This window comes from Strigops habroptila, chromosome 7, assembly GCF_004027225.2.
Source record: "Strigops habroptila isolate Jane chromosome 7, bStrHab1.2.pri, whole genome shotgun sequence".
NCBI classification, from domain to species: Eukaryota; Metazoa; Chordata; class Aves; order Psittaciformes; family Psittacidae; genus Strigops; species Strigops habroptila.
The window spans coordinates 53,462,800-53,489,140 of NC_044283.2; the positions used below are offsets into that span (position 1 = coordinate 53,462,800).

At 40.3% G+C, this 26,341-nt stretch overlaps 1 protein-coding gene across 1 annotated transcript in view; it reads left to right on the plus strand.

The window, feature by feature from the left end:
- The first annotated feature begins 427 nt into the window (after positions 1–427).
- The window catches only part of NPNT (nephronectin), a 48,128-nt gene continuing 22,214 nt past the window's right edge, over positions 428–26,341 (plus strand). The window contains 6 exon segments of the mRNA XM_030492840.1: positions 428–820; positions 2,225–2,325; positions 10,446–10,496; positions 18,271–18,363; positions 23,151–23,270; positions 24,071–24,190. Coding sequence (XP_030348700.1) covers positions 750–820; positions 2,225–2,325; positions 10,446–10,496; positions 18,271–18,363; positions 23,151–23,270; positions 24,071–24,190 — 556 coding nt within the window. The 5' untranslated portion in view covers positions 428–749.

Sequence of the window (26,341 nt, forward strand, 5' to 3'; positions counted from 1 at the left end):
TCAGTAAGTCCTGAGAGCTGTAGTTCATAGAAATAAAAGTAACTGCTGTATGTTAGCATGTTGAGTACAGATGTGGTTGTTGCTATTGGCAGCGGTGTGAGGATGTCGTTACACACTGCATGGGTCATATTTAAACTTGTCGATTCTTTCTTCTGGACAAGGGCTGGGACAACTTTGTCACACACACCAGCATCCGAGAGCTAGTAATAGGAGTGTTTGAGCCAGAAAAAACCACATACACCTTGTAATTATTTCGAAAAGCTTTTTTCTGGGGGAAGTTTGGTTGGCAAAGGAAAGCCAAATCTTAATGCTCTTGGCTTTGGTTGTGGGCTGCTCGCAGAGACCAGTGGGTGGCCGCCCTACTTCATGAGAAGTCCCAGCTCGAAGAGCTTATAAGAACAAAGCCCACCCATCTTTGTGTCTTCACACCGGCGGTTTGCCTCGCCCGGCCCGTGTCGGCAGGAGCGGGGGCTCATCCCCACGACCTCCTGCACCGGGAGCTCACCAGCAGCCGGGGCCGCGCCGCTGGGCGCCCCTCCGCGGGGAGGAGGGAGGCTCGACCGCGGGCGCCTCTGCCGGGGGCGGCCGGTGCTGCCGCACCCCGTGCGGCGCCTCCTCCGCCCGGCAGCGCGGCGGGCGGGCAGAGGGACGGGAGCTCGCTGCCGCTCCGGAGCTGTGGCAGCGCAGCCGGACCCCGGGGCCCGCCTTGAGCGCGGCGGTGCGGAGCGCCTCCGCCACCGCTGCCGGCCATGGAGCTCTCCCTGCGGCTGCTCCTGGCTTCCTGCCTCTCCCTGGGGGCGGCCGGCGAGTTTGACAGAAGGTAGGCGCCGGCTTCCGCGGGGCGCTGGTCGGGGCCGGCCGAGCACTTGGTGCTGCCTCGGGCAGGTTGGAGCCCCCGCGGGGCGAGCGGAGGGAGCCCGGGCTCACCTCTGGCCGGGCGGGGGGCGCCGTCGGTGGTAACAGCCCGCGGGCTCCTGACCGCCACCACACCGCCGGGGCACGAAATGGCGGCGGGGGACTTGTTACTGGCCCCGGGGCTCCCGCCCCCCCCGGCCCAGGAGCGGTGCCCGCGGGCACAGCCGCCTGGCTGAGGGGCCCAGCGCCCCGTCCCATCCCCGCCACCGGCCGCAGGTGGAGGCGCGGGTCCGGCGGGACCCGGAGCCGCTCCCGGGGCTCCCTGACGGGCTGCCCCGGCCCCGCGCCCCCCGCCCGGTCCCCGCGCGTTGCTCGGCAGCCCAAGTACGGGTTGAGGTACAGAACGTTTATTGCTCCGGTGGGGTCGCGTCCTGCAAGAATTAAAACCGAAGCACTTTGCGTGCTGTGAAAATCAAATCAGTTTATTGACGCCTCGAGGCATTGAAACAGAATACGGTGAGGATCGCAACTCAAGTTTTAACATGAAGTGAGGTGAAAATGGATGCTCGGAGAGCGGGTGCCTCATGGGTCGTGCCGAGCGTGTCAGGTGTAGGGAGCGGCTGCGAGGCGGGCCGGGGAGCGAGCGAACCCCGCATGGTGCTGCGGGGAGCCGGCGCGGCGGTTCTGTCTGTGTGCGGACACATCGGGCAGCGAGATCCCCCCTCCAGGGATTCCCTTTAGGCTTTGTTCAAAGGCGGTGGGTTTCAACCTGCCGTTAAAAAACATTAACAATTTACGTCAATACTTTGTAATTGCTTGGGACTGTGGTGTCTTTTCCTTGGAACAAGGGAAGATTGTAGCTCTTCTGTTGTATTTAATTTCTGTTCAACAGTTCAGGAAGCTTTTGTTTTGATTTTTTTTTTTCCCCTTTAATGTTTCAGTGAGAAAACGTGGCCGTATGTTGCGAAATAAACCAATGCTGAAACTTTCTGATGGTGGTTTATTCCAGGTTACAAATTGTTTCAGACTTCTGGAATTATTCAATACCGGCCTGGGAGCGGCAGCAGTGAGCATACTGCAGAGCACGTCAGTTTTTGCAGGCTTTGTAGTCTCCCTGATTATCTTTTCCCCTCTTTGTCTATTGTCGTTTACATTTTCTGCACTAAACAAACAATTAATGATAGCGATACCATAGGCTCAGCTTAGAGCAGTTTCTGTTTTGTTTTGGTTTTTTTTAAGGTTTATATATCTCCATGCAGGAGAGGTTTTTGCTGGTCTTTGTCTTTTGGTTTTTTTTTTTTTTTAATCTAGAATAATTTTAGCTACTTTGAAAATGTTTCACCAGACTTTTTTGAACTGTCTCACTCAGGTGGCCCAGACAAATAGTCTCCTCTGCAGGACTGTGCCGGTTTGGGAGTAGAATTGACTGCTGCTGGGGCTGGGCCCGGTTGTCCTGGGGACAATGCCAACGTGAGTATCACTGCTGCTGGGGCTTCTAGTCACTTGTAGAAAAGGCTTGTACACACCTCGTCACCTCTTTCACATGTTCACACACATCCTTGCAACACAGGGCTTAGGCTTTTGCACGTGTGAGCCTGACTGACTTAGAAGGATGTTGTCATGTTAAAATTCTATCATTAACAGTAGTACTAAAAATCACTGTGATCAAATAGGGTAAACTTTAGTTGGGGCAAGGAGAATTTGGGGATTTCTGTTTGGTTTCTGCTTCATTTCATGCTCTGGTCTAATAGCCTGATGTAACACTACACTGTCATGTTACAAGCACTGCGGGGTGAGAATATTTGTGTCCAAGAAGGAAACCAAACTGTTGATATTTCACTTGGAAAGTCAATGGAACTGTTCCAGTTAGTATTAAGTTCAAACATTCTTTCAGTAACCCTAAATTAAGGGAATAAATCCAACTGACAGCATCCTTTTACTGGGTCACACGTGAAGAGAAACATCTCTGAGATTCTCACATCTGCCTAGAACCTTTGATATGATTGCAGGATAACTAAGGAGATAAGTCTTCATCATTAACTATATCTTCAAAAGGTATTCTGTGGTGGCAGCTAGCACTGTGTAGAAGTTAAAATTGTTAGGAGTGTCACAGAGACCTCAGCTTGTTAAAATTACAGCCTTTGACACCGGGAACACTTGCTCATGTGTTTAACAGTACATACATGAGTGATATCCCCTAAGTTTTTGCAGGAGTGAGCCTATAAATAGTAGTCTTTTTTATTTTATTAAGATGCAAATGTCTGAAAAGTAGATCATTTTCTGCCAAGTCATTTTCGAAGTAAACCAGGTATTAAATACTATCATTTGCTTAGTCTGCAGGGCAGTGACTATAGGTGGCAAATATTAGGCAGAAGATAGAAATAGCATTGGCAATGCAACTGTGGACTCTCAGCAAAGGTTTTGTTCAAATCTGTAAACAGCAAGGCTGGCTTCTTCCTTCCCAAGTGTGTTAAAAGCCTACAATGTTTAATAGGTATATAAGATGACTGGTAAAAAAAGCTTTGTAAATAAAGTACTTCTGGAACATAACATCCCTGATACTGGTTTTTGATGCAGAGTTCTCAGGTTGATATATCTCAGGCCATACCATGAATCATTTTGGTTTTTAAGGCTCTAATTGGTACCGAATAGTCAGTTCCTTGGGATGAATGATTATAGAGAAGGAAGGAGAATGTGAAGTAGGTTTATTGAGGCTACTCCAGAGATGATAGCATATATGTCCATCTTTTGTAGTGCAGTTTTATTTGAAAATCATTGAGCATTTAAATGTTTGAGGCTACAAAGGCTCAACTGGCAAGTATCAAAAATTCACATTGTTTTAAAAACAAGACCAAAACCAAAAAAACCCCAAAACATTAAAAGGGTATGTGGCCCTTTTGTTACACAAGTTGTCTCCTGTGTTGTGACCGTAAATTGCAGCTGAAAGTCAATTTCTCGCTATTACCAAGTCTGATTTGAGGTTGCATTTTTATGATCTTGGGAGACAGCACAAAAGTGATACAATCAAAAGATTCATGATTAAAAGTTGAAAACAAGACAAAAGTAATACTACACAAAAAGTATTTATCTTTTATTCTTTGAATTTTGTCAACAGGGTCACTTGTAATGCAAACTTTTTCAGATGTCATAAATGCTCGTTTTGTTTTTTTTTTAAGGCTAAAGCTGGGTGAATTCTCACCTCCTTCCACTGCATTTTAGTCCATTATTCACAGATTTGCTCTCCATGCACATTTCCAAGAAGTGCAGAGATGGATTTTACACGGTCGCTCCAGTACCTGGGACCAGACCTTCAAAAGAATACAATTATCACTTAGGTGTCTAAATGCATTTTTTTCCCATTTTTTTTCACGTAATGAGTGCTGATCATTTTCGAATCGCTGGTTCAGAAGAGTCTCAGATATTTGGGCAAAGACCTTATCAAAAACTTAGCAGCTCCTTCTGGTTTTTAAATGGGAGCCAAACTCAGCAAAATAAAGCAAGAAATCTGCCCCAGTTGTGGGTGGTGAAAATTCCAGTCATATCACAAAGTGGGAGATTACACTAAATGAAAGTGAATCTCTCTAGTGCTTGAAGTGAATCTTTCTAGTGCTTGCAGCCAAACAGAAAATCTGTAGTCAACTCTCCACCTTGGGAATGTGGCATTCAGTATGAAGGATTAACCTGGCACAGAAGGCAGCATTCCTGGCCTCAAAGGAAAACTCAAGTGTTTTGCTGTACAAAGGGCCAAGTACACAATTATTTCTCCTGTTTTCTCTATGGAGAAAAGCAGGCCGCCTAGTCCTGTCCCTCGAATGACATAAATGCATGTCAGACTTTCTCTACTAGATGTACCTTTTCTTTGCCATTTCTAGAGTAAATTGTACTTGCACAATGAAAACATGTATAGAGTCAGGCCTAAATATTAGTGATGAGACCCAGTTTACATGTGAGTCCAAAAGAGAAGCTGTAAATACTCAGGCAGTAATGCCGAGCTCTCCATTAGTAAGCTTGAACTGCTTTTCTCAAACTAGTTTGAGCCATCCTTGGTATGCCTGCAAGTGCTACACCACCTTTGGACTCTCACCTGCTTACTCATGCATAATTTACCATGTAGGCACTAATTACCTCCAAATTTATCTTTCTGACAACAAATGTAAGGTGAGAGCCATGCTGGAGCCAGAGCGTAACAAGAATATGGGCTCTGGTACGTGATAGGGTTGTCCCAGTTCAGAGACCTCTGAACCACGATGAGCCATGGAGTGGTGATTGTTAACATGCCTGGATACAGACTGCTGTCCAGCTGAGCTGCTCTACCAACCGTGTGTGGGCATGCCTTCTGCCCACAGTTATTGAGAAAAAGTTGCCTTAGTTTAAACCAACTGTGAGATTGAAGGTAATGGTTTAATTGTGACAGATGTTTAAGCCTATATATGTCAGCTCTTAACAGGGTAGGAGTGTGGCACAGCGAACAAGTGGTAACTCGTTAAGCCTTGGTAACTCAGTGTTCCTCATCCTCCATCCATAATCCATACATACAGTTGTGAGTGGAAAATGAACTGTATTATCTAAACTCTCTTTTGTGAAGTGTGGAGTAATTCCTTCTATGTCCCTTTGACTGACAAAGGAGTGCACATAGAGCATAATCATGCTTACTGCTGCTGGGTAACGCAAGTCAGCGTAACTCAGCTGTCTTTTTTACCCTTATAAACATGTAGGAAGAAGTTGAGATCAGGCTCCTCCTGTAATTTACACTCTTCCTTTAAAACATTCTCTGTCTCCCGGTAATAAATTAAGCCAAGACCTGTACATGTAAGGAAGTGATTATAAGTCTGATCTGTCTGTAAACTGTCAGTGTCAGCTGTAACATCTCAGCTAGTACAAATATTCTCTCTTCAGTGAGATGAAATTGCCTTCCCAATGCCCTTTCCAGTTCCAGCAAATGCACTTAGGTGTCCCTCCGACTGAAATGATCAAGACCTTTGAAGCAGGTTGGATGGGGTGGGTTTTTTTCTTCTTTCTTTCTTGCATGTTATGAACACCAAAGTGAGATCCACGTTTTAGACAACTAGATCCACTTTGAGATTGATATAAATATAGGCATATTTGCAAAGGGCATGAACAAACCTAACTCAAATTCATTGGCATTTCTTAGTCCCTGTAAATTGAAAATACATCCACACTTATTTAATGGCCTAATCTAGATTTAGAACTGTGAATGTATCTCATCACTAATGTAACTAAGTAGCTTTTCTGAGGTTTTGATCTGCTATGTAAACCAGGTTTATTGGTTAAACCCTGTGTGTAGAAAGGCTAATTTGGAAGCAGCAGAAATGTTGATAAGCAACAACTCTTAGTTTATGTAAAGTAACCTGATCATCGGTAGAGGTGATCCTTTACACTGGTGGACTCACAGCACCAGTGCTTTAAAGTTAGATGTTAAATATCCCAGTTGAAATTAGTCCAAAAATCCCATGTTGTGGCCCAGCCTCTGGGATTTACTTGCACCTTAGTAAGCAGTAGTGGGAATAATACCTGTAAGTGGGAGTAATCACACAAAAGCCTGCTTCTGTGAAAAAATATTATGTTGGTAAAATAGATGATGAGATGTGTGTAAAAATAGGGCTGTTGACTTGCACTTTTATGTGTTATTATTTTGCACACAGCAAGACTATAACCCAGAGCAGAGGGGAGGGTCAAAAGAGCTTTTCTGGATTTCTTCCCTCCAAGTAGGGGGTTTTGACTTCCTGTGACAAAACATCTTTTTGTATGAGCAGATTTATCAACAGTACCATTTTAATTCATAACTCCTTTTGCATTGTAAGGCAACTGCATCTCTGGTACTGAGTGTGTTGTCCTAACCCAGAACCCATTCAATGGGTTTTAAAGCATAAAGGGAAACCCAACTTGGGGCATGCATCATTGCATATATCTTGCACAAACACACTTTTATATGTGCTAGCAGAAAAAAATTGCCTTAGGAAGTTCATTCAACTGTTTTTGTTTTTTTGTTTTTTGTTTTTTAATATGTTATTCATCATTAATTTTCATTATTTGAAATACCTGGGGGAAGAGAACTTCGAGCAGTGGTAGGGCTGGCGCTCAGTTCTTGAAGCTGGATGAGAAATGTCAACAGCAGAATAGAAAACAGTTGTGTCCATTCCTGTGTTCTAGATACTGTAGTCTAGGAGACCTGCTGAAGCCTGTCATGTCATCCACCTAATGAGATGTCTGTGACAGTATTCTGCTGTCAGAGGTGGCTGTTTTCCAGAGTGTTTCTCAAGGAAAGGATAATCTAGGCCTTGCTGTCCAAGTGTCTCTGCTAGGTCAGAGGTGGGCCAAGCAGCAGAAAAGTCCTTGGGACCGCTGCTGACTGACTCTCACTGATAATCTGGTGTACAGAAATCAGCTGTGAATACATACCCACATAGTGAGCTCTGGAACCTGGTTAGCCTATCAGAACACTAAAATATGGGGTAAGAGAAGCACTCATTTCATGCAGAGACTTTTGTGAGAAGGAGTGTGATACTTTTTATTCTTCAGTATGAAAGTGGAGTTCTTTCAGTTTCCAACAGGCCATGCTAGGGGTTATCTGAAAAATGGTTCTTTGTGGACTTTTTTGCCACTAATCCATCTGGTTCCCTGAAAGGTGTTCTTAGAACTAATGGTCCACCTGCCTTGCTTTTAGCTGGCTTGCAAATATATCTGTAGTTCTCTTAAAAGCTGTAAAAATGGTTTCCACATGTTTGTCTTTCGTGAACAAAATACACCTGCTTTGCACTTGGCTGCATGTGTCTTTGTAATTGATTTGTATGCTAGTTATATGTTGTCAAGGCACAAAGATGTAGGCTGCCTTTTGCTTCAAAATTTCAGCTGCAGTTTAACAGCCAAGAACTGTAGAAAGAGATAGTAATTTAACACAGCTTTGAAAGGCCAAGCAAAAATTTTTTTTTTTTGCAGAAAAGCAATATAAACGATCTTGAATTCTCAGTCTGGATTACAGTTTGGACAACTCCTTTGCTAGAGGTGATGGCAAAAAGGGTTCCTTTTGCTGTGTTCACGTATGTACAAAATGCAAGGTTGGGTCTGCAGCTGCTTTAAATGGATGCAGATATACTGTCAGATCCTCAGTCAGCAGAGGATACTTTGAGATTCTGTCTGATGCATGGAAAGTTCAACCAACAGAAGATGCTTAATGGAAATGAAATCCGACTGAACATGGATTTTACAAGTTGTGATGTTATTTGATTACTTCACTCATTTCAATGTTGAATTCTTGTTAAACAATAGCAAAGTCGATAAAGTCTGTCTTGAGAGGGGGTTGTGAAGATGAATGTGCTCTATCAGAGCATGAATCTGTTATAACTCCATCTGGTTATCTCCCTGTACTGAAGTTTGACCTAAGGGAGCAAAACCAGAGTAGGTCAGCTAAGTAGTTTACCAGCAGCTTAAACTATGACAATTGGTTTTAAAGCACAGCGATAGAGCAGTCAAAAAGGTAGACAGTAAAATAGCCCATTAGTAAAAGTGGAAGTCAAGCCATCAGTTTACACCTCCTCTTGGCATTGCATCATTAAAAAATGTAAATTGAAGGGTGCCAGGTTAACATTTAGATTTAGGTGAACCTAGTGGGAAGCATATGATTTCAGGAGGCTTGTAATAGGACCTGCAAGAGGAACAGAGGAGCTTGTACAAGCTGATACAGCAGATGCAGGCATAACCAAATGCTTTGCTGGGAACTGTGCATGCTGCTGCCTTCTTAACAACACTTGTGAAGAAACTTACAGTGTCTATGCTGCTGCTCCTCTCCTAACGAGCTTAAAGACTATGTATCTGTACTGTGCAGAGCTGCTTACAGAGATGCATGGTGGTGGGAGGGGGAGGAAGAGGTGACTGTGTTCTCATTGATGCCTAGACTAAAGATTTTGTATAACCAATGTTGATGGGAGTTTACCCATATAAATCATCCTATACATCAATGGGAGGAGAGGCCATGAGCTGCTTAGGGCTTCTGTTTCTTGCACATAACAATGCTTTCAGTGGAAATGGCAATTCTGTATAGTCCAAGATGCACAAAAATAAAACCATTATTTCATCAATAACAAGCCATGAAAACACTGGCTCCCAGGAAAACAGGAGGCTGACCCACTAGCAGAAACCTCGTTAAAGTCAGTAAGAGTTTGTTCCTGAGTAAGTTTTTGTTACTGAATTTGTGGTTTAAGAATACAGTCTGTATTAATGCATCGTGTTGCCAATGTTTCATTAATATTAATATGCAGCATGTCTGCTTCTTATAAAATGACCAGTATTTTTGTGCATCCCTGGTACTTTTCAAAGAAAAGACATTTTATACAGAATTGCAATACTGCTTTAATACTGCTATGCAAGAAAAAAATGAGGTTTTGCTATTTTTATTCAGTTGGTTTTGTTTGAATTTGGTTTTTTGTTTTTTTCAGTGTACAGCTTCATGCTTTTAAAGCAATTATGACTCTACTGTGTTAAAGATACAGTATCCTTTTTCACTTCCTGGGCATCCCTCCTGCACTGCATACATAGAATGATAGTTTTGCAGTCCATTTTTTCTAAAGAAATCTCAACAGTAACATGACTTGACTACTTCCAACTGTAGTGTATTTGTATTTGGAGCTTCTCTCAAAGGCCAGCAACAACTTGGAAAGCCTCCATTTTAACAAATGCTAAGGGACTTTCTGGTTAAGACTAATTTAAACCAATATAAGTTGCAATCATATCAAACCCTTAAGCGTTGGTTACATACTACGTAAAATACAAAGAGGTGCTGTTGCTTAAGTCTCAGTCTTTTATAATAAGGCTGCGTAGCCTAATGAGCTATGCTGCTAACATTGATTTTATTGGCATATAAATTGATTTAAAATAAGCCCAAAACATAAACCTGTGTTTCCATCTTATTTAACTTTTGTAGCATATCTAGTTTCATATGGTAGTAAGAGCTGAAAAGGTCTCTAAACGTTAGTTATAATTTAGGTGACATTCACAATCTAAACATTATAAAAATGCCCAGTAAATTTATATGCCAGCATGTTTATTGGTTGCAGATGTTCAGATACTTAGAAATGGGTGTAATTTTAATTACTCTCAAATTAGCATCCGGATGCTAACCCTTTTTGTTTGCTCTGTGGAGATGCAGTATTAATATATACCTATATTTACACGAAAGGATACTGTCTCTTTAAGAAAAGCATTTATGTTTGGTTGATGGAAACATTGAACCTAAGCCATGAAACATGAGAATTTTTACAACAATGTACCAAATGAAACATGACAAAGTGTAGCTCCGTAGTTGATTGAATAAGAATAGCATCACGTCATTATATTTAATTACTCTTCTGTATCAGAATGTGTTTGTTAAATCTCATGATGAAATACTGATGTAAGGTATTTCCATTTTTAAATGTGTATCAGAATTTTCTTTATTTCAGAAAAGCTCTGAATGTTGAATGTGTGTAAGTCTCCAGGAATGTAACAAGTTGATAAAAGCCCCAGCCAAGTACATCCTCCTTCCAGAAAAAAAAAAAAAAAGCTGGAATTTCTTTTTTTGGATATTTGTTTTGCAGCGTTCCACGTCTTAAGGCAGAGAATAGCCAGCCTAAGGTGCCAGCCCAAAGGTTAGCTGAACATATTTCTTGAAATAATTTTGGCGAGATTATGACTTGGAGTTATGGCCTCTAAGTCATAAGTTTACATGAAAACTATAACACGTGACAAGAAGATGTAGATGTTCTTTTGTTCTTTCTCTTTTTTTTTCTCCCTTTTTTAAACATTTGATTTTGGGAAGATGAGAGGGGAAGGAAACCAACAGGGCTGCTTTATCCCAGTCACCTATCCAATACTTATTTTCTAATTTGTACTTTTCCCTTTTAACTCTTCTCCTTTTTCTTATTTTACCCTCAAGCCCTAGGCAATATTTTTTCCTTCCTGCAAATTGTCTATACTCCCATCATCATATTTACAATCTGTCACACTTAGGAGGCCTAATCTGCTTTCACACTATTGAATCATGTGCTGTGGGAGGTCATTTTGGGGTGGCTGAAGCACTTACTGTCCCCAGTGCCTTTTTTGCACCTCCACTACAGGGTGTCATTTCCACAACAGGGAAACTTTACAGCCTCTGCTCTACAGCAGTGTACAACCTGGTATGTTAGAGCAAATTAAATCAGCACTAGCTTACGCTGGTACCCAGGGCTGCAGTTTGCTGCTGCTTAGGAATTGTCCTTTTATTGTCCTCTGTTTACATATCCCTGTGGTGGGAGTACCAGTCTTCAGAAGGGGAGCAAAGTAGTCACCTGTTCAGCTGTCCCTGAAAGTCAGCTTTGTTACTGATACAGAAGTTACTCTGCTGGAGCCAGTGGGTGTTATATTCTAGGAAACAAAAGAGCAATAGGGCCCAGGTTGTCTTCTATCACCACACATAGACACACGCATGCCAGGCTGCTTCTACCTATTGGAATTCAGTAGACACACAGAAAGATTTGGGTAACAAACAGGCATTTGAGATGATAGAGCACCATTCTTTAAGCAATTATCATGAAGCATTTGAAATGCAAACATGAAAAGATTGGTGAAGCATGAAATACTACTTGCTTTTCTAATTTTGCATTCTGTTAGATCAAATTTTCACTGATTTTTAAAGAGTATTTAAGTGCATAAGCATAAGATTAACTTTCACTGGCTTCATTAAGACCTATTGATTTCAGTGTTACCCATGCTTAAGTTATGCATGCTTTCAAGTGCTGCTCTGAATAGCAAGGCATTCATGAACCATAGTCTGTGCAGTTTAGAAACACGTTTGGCAACAGTCATAACCAAGCAAAGAATTCACTGCACTGAATAGCCCACACTGGTTGCAGTTTATCATGTTAATGTGCTGTTACCAGAATCATACGTGCAAACTGAGTTACTGATTTACACAGGCAAAGTTGTGCATGAAAAATCGGGAGCTGCTTACTTAATGGAACCGTAAGTTTTAGATGGAAGCTCAAGGATGCATTTTGACAGCATTTGTTATCGTGAAAGTTACAAATAAGTACAAGTAATTTATGAAGAAATATTCAGACATTAGATACTACCATTTTATCTGATGATATTATTGGACTCTAGTTACAGAAGTTGGTTAAGGACATTTATTATCTTTCAGAAAATAGAGTAAAGAATGTTTTGCATATGAAATTTTCTGAAAATTAATAGCCCATTGCCCTAGTCAGGCTTATGAAGCTCTGCAGAGATATATGCTGTGACTGCTAATACACTTATTTGGGAAGCAAAGTTATTTTTTCAAAAGTAATTCTGTAATGTGAGTTATAAGTATGACATGGTTTTACCACCTACCGATAACCATGTGGTAGGTTAAGCTTTATGCATTCTCCTGTGTTTGTATGTAGTTGAACAAAAAGAAATATGTAACTCCAAAAGAGCTGCAATGATTTATTTTACAGATTAGCTCATACCTTTGGGATTGTAGATCAAAATCACTGTGAATAAGGCAGATTTACTTTCCTGAATATGTTTATGCAATTGCACAATTTGCAAAGAATGGCAAAAAGTAAATAGACACAGACATTGAGCTGAAGGGAGCTGAGGAATAGAAGTATAGAACTGGAGGCTGTGGTCTGTTAGCACCACAGGAAAAAGGGAGCCAGTTTCAGGTGAAAGAGGAAGCACAGAGGAAAGTTGCTTTCACCAACATGCAAGTCTTGTTAGAAAGTTGGCACTGGGGGAATGTAAGTAGTGAGCTTAAGATTGGAAGTCTGTTCTGCATTCAGCAGTGTAAGAGGATCCAGTAAATGTTTGTGAAGCTGAATAGTATGTAATCATCTCTGGGCTAATGCATAAATTACTTTCTGTGTTTGGGCAAACTGAATTTTAAAGAGCTGGGATTTAGTGTCAGAATAAGTAAGGGACTATATGTTGCTTGGGAAGAGAGGGCAGAAGCAAGGCTGTTCTGGCAGAGGGTCAGCATAGTTTGTTTAAGATACAGGTACTCTTATGCATATTTTTAGACTTCAGCGGGGTGAAAATGGAAGTTCAAGGACAGGCTGGACACCTGGCAGTCTGGCATTTTGAGGCAGATTTGAGTGAAGGGATGCAGAAAGAGCAATTAGACTTTGAGGAAAACTTCTGTTAATGAAAGCCTCTTGTGGGCATCATGCAAGAGAGAAAATGCAACGAATAAGAAATAAGCAATTCTAATGGAACTGTGTGCAGGGAGAAAATACAGATGAAATTTAAAAACTCAGCATTGCCGACCCATAGTGGATTGATTGAATGTGTTTTTCATTTGTTGTATTTGTACAACAGTTAAAAACTAATAATTCAGAATCGTTAAGTCATTCTCAGACACCACCAACAGCTAGTAGGGGCTGGGAAGACTGGTGGCTTCTGGCTTTTACACAAGCATAGTGTGTGCTAACAGCCAACACATGTTTCACCAGAAATTATTACTTCATCTCTCCCACACTTGAAAAGAAAAACCCCAACCCTATCCCAAACCTCTCATTCATGTTTCAATTCCTTGTGTAATTTTTACAGGAAGTTCAGTTTGTCCTGAAGCTTAAGTGAGACTTAAAATGTGGTATTCATCATCTTATTTTGGAGGAAAAGGTACTTCTTGCCAACGTTGAAAATAGGAACTTTGTTAGAGTTATGGCCAAATAAAAGGCTCTAGGATACCTGCTTGACTCCATGGAAGTTGGTGGGAACTGAGACAGAGCAATTCTTCATATCTGGCCCAAAGAAAGATTTTAAAATAAACTGAAATGAATAATTATGAGACCAGAGTTTATTTGCTGATGTTTCTTGAATGAATTGGGCAACAAAACTAAATGGAAAGTTTAGTTGTAGTTTATTCTGTGGCCTAGATGAGTAAGCAGCGGTTGACTTAAGATGAAAATAGTTGTGCTTAGGATTTCTTTCTGTTTATCTCAGTCCACATTACTACCTGATGGGAGTGCCAGTTTAAATCCTTGGAGGAATGGTAGGTCTTTGTTGATATTGATTAAACAATAAATTAGCAATTCAGATTTTAATGGCACTTGTCTGTACAAGTGTACTTTTAACATCTGTTTAAAGCAGTTACTATTATAAAGAGTAGAATGTTTTTGCTTCTTTTTGGCAAGCTTTTCAGACTCCAATCTTCTGAACTTCATTGCCCAAAGTGTGTAAGAGAGGTACTTTCTCAGCCTGGTGTAACTCTCCAATGTCTACATTTCCTTCTTCCTTAAGTGAGAGTTATTTAGCAGACTCAAGTCCATGGACGTGGCTTATTTCAGTCATTGCAAACACGAGCTGATCGGGGGAAGTGATGTTCCATTGGTTGTTGTGGTTGGTTCTGGGGAAATTTTTAAATTGTCAACATGCAAAGAATATTAGTTGGGAGACTTTTTTCCCAACTGCTTACAAGTCCAGTTGTGTTAAAGGAATGGATAAACTCCATGTGAGCAGGGCAACTGAAATACTCTATCTGGAATTCTGCAACAAAATAAGTAGAGTGGAAAATTAAAAGAAAAAAACCCAGTCACATCAGCACACATAGTGTGTGCCGAGACTCATACCAAACAGCTGAAATAACTGCCTGCTATTAAAAGAAATGCTGAAAGTTGGGCTCTATTTTATTTTTATACCTGGATCTCATTGTTGACCATGTTCAAACTGAACCCTTCAAGAGTCAGTGAGTGTATGTATCTGTGCTGCCCTGCAGGGGCAGCTTTTCCTTTGGAGAAGGGGGTACTTGCAGGCGGCAGAGGCTGAGCCACCCTGCCTCCCTGGCCTGGTGGCTCTGGTAGAGGTCAGCGGGAAGGGCATACTGATGTTCCTGGAACCCCAGCCAGGTGTGCAGGCTTCTCTGAATGCCATCAGGTTCTTAAGTCCTGAGCACCCTGCAAAGCCCCATTCAAGTTGATGGGAAGATACACAGTTTGGTGAGAGGGGCTTGGCTCCTGATCAGAAAGGCTGCGGGAGGTATCTGTGGCATTGGCTGAGCTACAGATGTTGCTAAGCTTACTGCGAAATGATTGTCTCTTGTGTATAGAAATCCTTCAGCTGTAACATTGTATTGAATTTCAGCAGCTGTGTATAAATAGATGCCTAATGCTTAAGTAGCCAAAGTGCGCAGAATGTACTCAAATAAACAGGACTTTTTCAAGTACAGTGTTTGGCAGCAAATGTAGGTTTCCAAATACCCATTTAATGTGGAAAAAAAAAAAGGGCACTTTGAGATGACTTTGACTTTATGGATAGTGGTTGCCAATCATTAGGAAACTGTGGCAGTAGAGATTCTTGATCTGCAGGCTGCTGAGGGGCTGAGATCTCCTTTAATGGTGACTTTTTAAAAACAGGAGAGAGAGATTTGTCATGTGATTTAATGCATTTCTTTATTATATCTTGAGATAGGAGGTAAACTAGATCAGGAGTTACTCACCTGTGTGTCATACAAGACATTAAGCACTGCGCAGTGTGGAGCTATGTTTGTTGAGATGTATTGGACTAGATGATCTCTTGAAGATCCCATAGATCTGATTGCTTGGTTTAATAACATGGCCAATGTTACAAGTTTTAGGTCTGTAGGCAGTTGTATATTGTTTTAAACAAATGCTAATATATAATTTTTGTTCCGGTACAATATCTGACTTGTTAACCGAGCGAATTAAGCAAAACATCTTATTCCCAGTGCAAACCTATTTGACCTTCCGAATTAGAGGAATATTTTCATTTCCAAGTGAAATGAAAATCTGATTTATTTCCTTACTGAATTCTGTAGCGTTTTCATCTTCAAGTATGAGATCTTTTTCTCTCTCTCTGAGCCACGGCTAATTTACAATCTATACAATTGAGGAAGGGACCAAGATGTTAAAAAAAGTCAGCTGGACTAAAATTGCCGCAGGTTCAGCTACTGAATTGTAACACTTCACACCAAGTTGATCACATGGTGCTATGTGTTTTTCAAAGAGTAATTATTACCTAACTGTATCCCACTCCACAATATGTATTTACTCTAAATTGCAGTTGGAATTTCACGGAAGCTTTCAAAAACATATTTGTAGTAATATCTGTTTCTTCGTATTTTACTTCTGTACTGTAGATCACATCTTTTTCTTTTTGTCCGGTGACTTCGAAGTCATGAAGTTGGGTCTTCATAGTCTTCATTTTGCCGCCATCACTTCTAATTAGACTTGATTCTATGATGTGAGGAAGACATCAGTGTCTACATGAGCTCTTACACAAAGAAGATATTTTTTTTTTCAGTTTATAGTGATTAAAAAAGCAGTAATTGTTTCCAAGTACAATGTTCTAGAAGTTTTTCATGATGTATCAGTTGCTCTTCAGTCAAATCTGTGCATTACCCAAGGGGATACTTTTGAAACATACCTTTTAGTGGTGTAAGCAGCCCCTTTCCCTAACTCTTTAACTGAACGGTGTTTCTGAATCTGAATCCTGTTTCTTTGTTTCTGGACAGTGTTTATTGGGGAAAAATAAATCTCTTGCATTAACTAGAAACATCTCCCTCTGTTACCTTTTAAGATACTCCCTTAAGATAGTTTTCAGAGAGACTGCACCATTGTGTTACAAAGATGCGTCCAGAGCAGTGCTATAGATTTAAAACAAGGTTTTCTTTTGTCAGGGGATAAAACTGGCCACATATGTATATATCTATACATATATCTATCTATATATATCTGTAGTGTTTAAACAAAGAAATGCCCTGATAATAAAGGGCAAATGCAATCCTAAAACTGGAGCAAACTCCTATGCTAACAGATGCTTCTGTGCATGTGTTTGTGGGAATTGCTCATTCTGGATGCTTTGAATCTTATGGAAAAGATTTTAGACCATCAGAGATGTGTTTGCATAGTTCTTCCACAATCAAAACTAATTTCTTCTTTGTGTTTTAATTTTGTTTAATTCAACCCTGTTGAACAGCTTGGCTAGAATGCAAGCTACATTTTTGAGTGCCTTCTGGCAGTTTTCTGTTAAATTACATCCTTAATATATCCAGTTATATGATACAGCCTGTTGTCAGATTAATTAATATTACAGCTGGATCTACTTAGTTACTTTGCAAATTTTAAATGATACTGTTAGTTTAGAAAATGAACTTAAAGCCAGGGTAAATAGTAACTCCTGATTACAGGGTGTTCAAGTTATGCCACGCTCTGAGTTCTGTTGAATTTGTGTCCATCTTGCTTAAATAGTAAGCACACCAGAATTTTGCATCTGTATTTTGTCATCTAATGATAAACAACATTCTACAGCATAGTAAATACTTTCATTTTCCAGTAAGTTGAAACAGTACATTTAGCAGTAGTAAGACATTTCTAATAAAAAAGACTTGGAAATATTGTTTAAAATTTTCAGTTCTAAAATAGTTTCCAGAGTTATGCAGGATTTGTTGCACTCTGAAATTATTCCTGTTAGCCAATCCTACATCTATAAATACATTTGTTCATGAATTGTATTCATTTAAAAGCAATGTTTGTTTTAAACCAAAGTTTTAAAAGTTTGGCTTATGAATTTTGTGTTATATTGAAAGAGGTACCAAAAAATGGCTTCCTAATTATTATTTGTTGGGGTTCTGTATTTATGCTCCATTTTCTAATTTCTCCATGGGGAATTAGAAGTTACCTGGCAAATTTGATTCTGAAAGCAGCATAGACCGTAACTTCACATTCTGAGAATAGATCTCTACAGCAGGTTAAGTAAGAAGTGCTCGAAGTGTCCTGAGAAGTGACTTGGAAGTGTGGAGTGATAAAGCAGCATATTACAGTCAGTGTTGCTTTCACTTTTACCCAGACCTTTTTGACTCCAAAAGAAAAAGAAGTAATTCTCATGCCAGAATCCAAACACACAAAAGGGAGAAATTCAGGCAAAACTTGCTTAGTAAGGGTATAAAGAGTGTTGCCTTATAGTCATAGAAGAAAACGGTGAATCCTGGAATCTCTGCTACTGCCTATCAGTGACTGAACTATGGCTTTGTTTGTATGTTGCCTGACACTGATGTACACATTTTCTATATAGCTGGGGTGTATGCCAGGTTTACCATATTTAATGGCATGGATCATAGTATATACATACAAGAGAGTGCAAGTGAAGCTCAGTGCCTGCTTGCTGATTAGGTATTAAAAGGGTTTAATATCCCAGAAAGAGCACAATGTAGTATTGTACAAAATAGATTACTAACAAGTATCTCGCTCTTCCCACGTGTATTGGGGTAGTGGTTGTTTTTGAAAGAGCACCTGGTGTTTGAACAGTGGTATTTAAAGCATGTAATGATGCTGAAGGGAGGAACATAAATGGTATGATTTGTTAGGTTGTTGCCATTTGTTTCAAACTAAAGCACTGTCAGCCATGACTGGAGTGGAAGAATAATGAGTCTTTCTCTATTCACAGCTATATGCCAGCCAGGATGCAAACATGGTGAATGTGTTGGGCCAAACAAGTGTAAGTGCCACCCAGGATACACTGGAAAAACCTGCAACCAAGGTAAGAAAGTGATGTCCAAGAAAGAGTTTTTAATATGTACTAACTATTTTAACAGTATCAACAGAATGCTGTGAAAATTGCTGGAAGCTGCGGTCTTGAACTAAACTCTTTGCTTTCCACTAAATGATAAGGAGGGAAAAGAACATGGTGATGAATGATTAAAGGAAGCCTTTTAGGCACTGTTGATCAAATATTCTTGCATGGTATTGGTAGCAACGTTGCCCTAGTAGATGTGCATGAGGTTTCTGAGGTGCCTGTTGACTGTGGTGTCCCAAATGTACATCAGTTCAGGTGACTACAGCCTATAGCTATTCTATTATCTGGTGAGACCCTTGAGTTGTGGAGTCAGGGTATGTGTTCTTGCCATGTGCCAATTCCACGTTAGGATGAAACCTGAAAGTGCATAGTGGATGCAGAGTTTGCTTCTGCTGGGAGGAAGTTCAAATTGCACGGGTGATTGTGACCTATGTTGTTATACTTGAATATAGCACCTATTCTCTTCAGTCTGTGGGCCATCTTTATCATTTCTGTTCTAGAATAATAATTAGCAATAACAGAAACTAGTGGTGTTGGCAGAGGAAATGTTGGAGTTCTTCCGCAAAGATGTGAGGCTTTCTAGGCTGTGTAAATGGTGCTGGGCTGTAAAGTGTGCTCAGGTTCTTGATGAAAGGCATTCATTGAGTGCAAGCACTGATGAACAAGCTTTATGTCTCATCTGTTCATGGGCCTCATGGATCAAGTTGTATTCCAGGGATCAATCCAAGAGAAGAACCCAGCGGCACAAGAGAACTGTTAAACCCTGACTGTGTGATGCTGCTGCTATAGCAATCTAGACCTCCCTTTAGGTCATTCAGAAGTTTGCACTTGTCAGCACTTGAGATTTATATATTTATATTTTTATATTTGGGTGTTTTTCATTTGTTTGGGTGTTTTTTGTTTGTTCTTTCCCTTTTAATGATGAAGTAATGCATATTACAAAGATCTAGTAATTTAATTTTTATTATGCCTTCTTCCCATCCTGTGAAGATGAGCAGCTATATACAAGTCCACCTGGTCAGAGCAGTGAAGCACTTCTATTCCACCCCCTGGATCATCATGCAAGAAATATAGCGTCAAGGGGTGAGATGGTGCTGTATTTCAGGTGGCGTGCTCCTTCTACCTGCACGGCTTGAAACACTAGTACAATTTCTTGCAAAGGGGTTGGAGGCTAATAGACCGATGGCTGTGATGCAGAAGCTGAACCTGTAGCGTCATTGGCATGCAGAGCAAATAACTGATTGTATTTCCTTGATGCTGTGTGCCTGTGTTCTGAAAAGGCTCGACTCTCCACCATACTCATGGTTGTAACTTGCTTTTATTTCTTTCCTCTGCTCTTCTTTCAGGGCCTGTACTTTTTGTTTGTTTTTGAGTTCCTCTGTAAAGAGTGATGGAGATTGTTTATCAAGTTAGGTAAACACAAAACTGTAATTTACATAAAGCTGGAAGTTGAAGAAAGGAGGGTTGTTAACCTCTGCATTTGGCAACTGTTGGTTGATCAGACTAAATGATGTGAACAAAACTCTCTCAGGGTGATACAAGTCTCCTCTCATAAGTTTGACATGGTAGTGTGATGATAGTTGCTGGAAATGAAAGCTGATCTACTGTTTATTGTAGGGTGGTAACAGTTTAATTTTTTAACTTGGTTTCTCATACGCAGTTTTGTATTTTCAAAGTCTTGAGTGAATTTCATATTGAATATTTGACTTCTGTGTTGTCTGATCCAAGTTAGCTCATAGGCAGAAAAAGGCAGAAAAGATCTGAGTGCTGGAATCTTCTGCAGAAGCTAATTAAAGAAGACAGCAGAGTGTATTGCTTCTTCCTAGGAATAAGCCCCCCATTGTTAGGTGTGCACTGAAGTCGCTCATTATCAAAGATCATGTGTGGTGCCACACAGTAGTCAAAGAAGTCACATCCGAATTTGCCAGCACAGCACTCTTTCCCTGCACTCACATTTTCATTTAATTTCTTTAAAAATAAAATACTTGTGCTCAGCAGCATGCACTTATGCTGTAGACCTGCTTTCCATAGTGCACACAACTCTCAGTTTGCTTTTATGTACAGTGCTGTCTTATGTTGTTTTGAAATTAAGAATACTGGTTTTGCATTGACTGTACAGCTGTGGGCAACATGGGAATTTAAGTGGCTGCACGATGAAATTCTCAAGTGCAGGACAGTGAGTGGACATTCCTGCAAGGAAATTAAATGGATTGGTTAAACTTCTAGAAGTGCTGGGCTTTATATTTTAATTTCCAGTGTGAAGGTTATAAGTGACTTAAATTATATTTTATTTGAAAGAAAAATGATGTAAAAATGTTATTGTCCTTTGAGTGTAACATTTTAGATTGCAATTTTTTTAGAGGAAACGTCTACTGTTTTCTCATTTCCTGTTTTGACGCATAGACATTTATACTGAGATGTCTTTATAGACATTGCTTTAAATACCTAATCGATAAGTGCCTAGCATTTGTTCAAGAACTATGATTTTTTGACTGCTAACATTAGCCTGAACCTGTTCTTGAAAAAATAGACTTTATTTAAGGAACGAGAAACATACAGAGTATATAAACAGCAGGAATGTTTTGACACTCCCCTAGACCATGTTCAGTACATCCGGACTCTTCTTAGGGAAGCATGATGTTAGAGATTATGGGTGCATGGAGCTGTCAGCATATCATACAGGCCTTTGTGTAGAACCAGTAGGACCTAGTCGTACAACGTGCCTCCTAGGAAACTGAGAAATGCTTGTCATGCAGTTACTGAGTATGTGCCTATCTGTGCTGGTGAGAAGAAGAAAAGTTGCATTTTTGCAACTTTTTTGGAAAATAAGACACATTTTTGGGAAAATAAGATGGGCTGAGCAGTATGCTCTTAACACACCTAACCTATTTACAGGCTGGCTTCTCTCTTAAGCAGCCATAGCACTGCCAGTATTTGTTTTCCTAAACAGTAGCATTCATTCGACTCCATAAGGTTAAAAATATCTTTCTCTCAATAACTCATTTCAAAGGCAAAATTGAAAAGCCGTGACCCATGAAGTTTCGGTTTAAGTGGAGTTGTGCTAACAGCCTAATTTATGCTACCTTGTGACCTCAGCTTTCCGTTACCTCAGCCAAGGTTAAAAATTTTTGACTTTTTCATGGCACATACTTTCAGCATGTTTTTTAAGATGTGAATCAAAGTGAGTCAAAAGCTGATGTAACGGCAGTTGTTCACAGGCAGGAATAGAATGAAGTGAAGGCAATAGAAATAACTCAGGCAAAATTCCACAAACAGGAAGCATGTGATGTGGTATCCTAATACAGTTGATGGCATCAACTTTTTAATATCAAGTTATTCTCAGAGTATGTTGCTAATAGCTGTCTATTTGTCAGCACCAGAGCTTTCATTTCTGTACTAAGAATATTTCATACCAGATGGTGGTGTAGTATTCAGAGTTCTATAGAAATATCCAATTATTTAAGGCTCGTAATGCAATCTATACTTTATGCAAGACAGCAAACTGAGAACAGTCATAAATTCTTATTGTTTTCAACTTGGATCTGTGGTTGTGGCTCTGGAAATAAGTGCAAGACAGTTCTTAAGGGTAAAGTCTTCAGGAGTATCTAAACTTAGGAGCTGACATGCAGTGGAATGTAAGCACTAGAAATTAGCCCAGGCACTGTTAAATTCCTGCTCTGTCAGCTTAATTTCAGCATTCCCTTTCCTCACTCTGTCCCTGCTTTTAGTTAAGTATTTTAGACTTAGCCCTGTTACACATTTATTTTGTAAAGTGACACTTGGTGAGAAAGTGCTTGATAGTGGAGATGGCTCTCTGAAAAATTCCTGGAAGTAACAGTGACTCCCTTACTGTAACAGACCTCCAGACATCATTGTGCAATATTGGAGATGAGGGTTGGTAATTCAGTTGTTTAAGTACTTGCTGGCTGGATTTGTGAGCAGATTTATTATTTTCACCTTTATTGCTATCTTTACTTATCAGTACACAAATAACTAAGTAACAAATTATTCTGGTTTATTCAGATAAACCCAACATGTATTCTTGGAAAAGAATTCTGAAGGAAATCCTCACTCAATCTTTACTTCTTGTTAGAAGCCTCGTCTACTAATATGAAAATTGTAGGCTGAATATTTTTGGTTTCAGTTGTGAATTCTGTATTAAACTATAATAGCCTTCATGGATAGTCCTTGACAAATATCACTGATGCCAGATACCTTTTTTCAGTATTTTCTGGATGGTAAGGAATAAATTTTCTCTGTAAGATTGTTTGAAGTAGGTTAGCACCAGCTTTCCTACCTTCCTCTGCGACTAATTTTGAAGCATGATAGAGAATCACTGAATCGCTATCAATATCACTGATAGCGGTGGCAGCAGTGACATTTGCTTTCTGCTTCCTCTTTCTCCACAGTTCTGGCTGGTCCTGGACATGGCATCAGTGTGAATAGTGGCAAGATGTGGGCAGCCTGAGCTTGTGCGTTCCCTAATGACACTTCTGTTGGTGTTTAATCTCATGCAGATACTGTCATTTTTGAAAGGATATCTGTGAAACAGATAATACATCACTTGGCAGGAGGGTGTGCACAGTGCTTCATGCAGGATGTTCTGCGCACTTGCTATCAGCTGGACTGCATATAAAAAGCTCATTGCCATATTTTTCCTTCTTTCCTCAGGAACTTGAACTAGTAGTTTTGTCACACATACTTTGTATGTTTTCTTTTCCCACCCCCTTCCCTTGTACCCTTAATTTTAGATCTAAACGAGTGTGGACTAAAGCCGCGGCCATGCAAACACCGGTGTATGAATACTTATGGCAGCTACAAGTGCTACTGTCTGAACGGCTACATGCTTATGCCAGATGGAACGTGCTCGAGTACGGCAAGGCTTGTTGCTTGCTTTTTTCCAAGCTCCTCAAGATCCCTGCTTGAGTTTCCCTGGGAAACTTTTATGAAATGAAGATGAGTAAAAGACTAATCTTGCTGGAAATTAGGCAGTTGCACAAGATGAGCTTCTTTTTTTCTAATGAAATTAGGCTGAACAAAACTAGAGCAAATATTTTGATTTTATTAGTTTTATTACAAGTTTCCCCAGAAGCATTCTTCAGTGCTGTAAATCATGTTAATTGGCCTTCAGGGACAAGTGCTTGCAGTTTTCATTGCGGCAAGACATCTGCAGCTCTGCTGTATTATGCCCTTATGAATGTAAAATCATTAAAGCTGCAGATGTTGGTTGTTTGACTGGTATAAAATTGTACTGTTGTCTCACTGGAGATCAGGTTCCTACTTGCTCCCATGAAAGTGGATATTTTGAGTGTTTGGACAGAGAGAAGGGGGGAGAAATTACTTTTAAGTAGAAATACTCCTATTTTAAAATGGCAGTGCCATCTAGGAGGCTTCATGTTCCTCATGGGGGCTGCATTCCATGAGGAGCATGCTACAATTGTGGCGATTTTATGTATTTTATTTTTTTCCCCTAGAGATGCAATCTGTGGAAAGTAAAAATTTACTAAGTATGTGTTTGCTCTTTAAAGCCTGAATGGATACATGTCAAATTTAACAAGCATTTTTCCTCTTCTGTCATAATTAAATAATGTCTTAATTCTCCAAAGCTTTCAGTCATTTTCTGGTACTGATCAGAGCCGTTACCTAAATACGTTCAATTATTTTTCCTTAGGTGCCCTTTCTTGCTTGATGGCAAACTGTCAGTATGGCTGTGATGTGCTGAAAGGGGAAGTGCGCTGCCGCTGTCCTTCTCCAGGACTACAGCTAGGGCCTGACAGCAGGACTTGCATAGGTAGGTGATCAAATGTAGGTTAATTTTCTTTTTCTCCAAAACGTTCTTATCCTTACACTGGATGCAGTTCCACAGAGTTTATCAGATGTATTTAGCATGCATCATACATGCAGTTTAAAGACATTACTAATGAGAACTGGGACAGGCATGTTGCTCAGGTGCACTCAGGTGGTGTGTGTCAGAGATCACCAGTGCTTTCCTCCAGTCCTGCAAGTTTCATTGACTGCTTAAAGCCTGTGCAGGCTGCTTGGTATCCAAGCTCTCAGCCCTTACCACTCTTGACACTGGGTCATTTTAAACTGTTGCTAACAGAGACTCCAAAATAACCCTGCATTAAAAAAAACCAGGAATGGGGAGGTCAGCTCTCCCTCATACCCAACACGGTGGTGCCTAGGCTCAGGGGGTGGGGGGATTTGAGTAAATCATTGAGATTATTCTTGGACAAGGTGAAGGTCCATGCACACTCCCAGTATTAATGAGATTGAAGCTACTGTCTTTCTTCCATACTGTGAAAGCTCCAGATTAATATAAACTCAGGAATTCAGACTGTCTGAAAGTGAAATGTTTTGTTCCCACATTCATGAACATGGAAAAGGTGCTTATGATTAATCAGGGCGTATTGTGCCACGCTCTACTATGGTCTGAAGAACAGCGTGACATGATTTCATTAGTTATTAACTATACGTCCTGAGTGGCTATGATGCTCCAGTGATTTTATTATTTTTATCCTATGCAGTGCTACAGTTCCATAGCCAGTAACAACACTTGGACTGAAAGAATATAAGAGAATGGATGCCCTAATCATCTATTTGGGTATCATGGCTGTCCATAGGGGAAGTGGTTCTCCAAGTGGCTGACCCATGCTGACCAAGAATTTGTTGGCAGAAAAAGGGACAGATTCTAGATCTTCTGATGTTAGGAGCAGGCTCAGCTCTAAGTCAGAGGCTTTCTGAAGTGCATGTTTGGCACGTCTGTCTATGCAAAAGAATGGGAAGAACAGGAGGAAAAAACCCATCGTTGTAACATGCTGAGGGGATTGAATTGTGATTAATCACTGGGGACATTGTGGCAGAGATCTTTGAAGAGGCCTGTGCCATGCCATAGTGAGTTGAATGATTTAAGTACAATCTCAAGGAAATTATACCAAATACAGAAATTTACCAGAAAAATACTTGCAAGATCCTTCTTCTCATTTTTATATTCAGGCAAACTTCATACTTTGAAATAAAGCACACTTTCAATGCCGAAGACTAGCACTTAAACCAGTCATATGAAGCTCTTTCAGTTCTTCAGTGTAGTTTTCAAAAGAATACCTTTTTTCCCCCAGAAAGGTGAAGAACTAGTGTATCCACATTTCAATTGCATGTGCATCATTCAGATTGAGCTCATAAACTAGTTTTTAAAAGTTCCCAAAAAAGTTTCAGAGCAGCCTTGTGCAATGCAGAGAAAGTAGTCACAGCAGGAGATGTCTGGCTGTTCTTTATGGGTCATAACATGATCTACTCCCCTTTTTTGCACCCTTTTTGTGTTCTCTCTCAAGTTTGAGTTGCAGTAAATACCTCCAGGAATTGAAGCTGTTTGGGACTAGGAACCATGCCTTTTCCTCACATGGGTACAAGCCCATCCCTGTTGGGGAGGTGTCAGCTCCAGTGAGGATCTGGATGTTGTTGCAGTACAAACAGAAGTGTAGATGATGGTAAAAAACCTGAAGTGCAGCTCATAAAATCCTTGTTTGAGGAGAGTCTGAAAGACAGCTGGGAATGTAATGCTTATTTTTAGCACAGGTGGAAATTCCTCTAGGCATTATTCTATTCTTAGTTTAACTCATGCTGATCATTCTCTTGTTAAAATGTTCCCTCCAGACAATCAGTAAAGAGCCACCAAAAAATTTGACTGTGAAGGTAAATTGTATAAACTAAGTAATGAATTGAAAAATAATTCAGCAAAGTATTGAGTGAAAATATGGATTAACTATGATTAATGACTCTTGAATCAACAAATCAATCAGTGTTACCAGCTTTTTGGATTGGAATTTTCATTTAATGAAAGTGAGCAGTTTACACATTTTCAGAAGGTCTGAGATTATTCGAGGACTGAAAAGAATTATTTTTACTGTAAAGTAAATTCTTTCTAGTTGTTTCTGTAAAGATG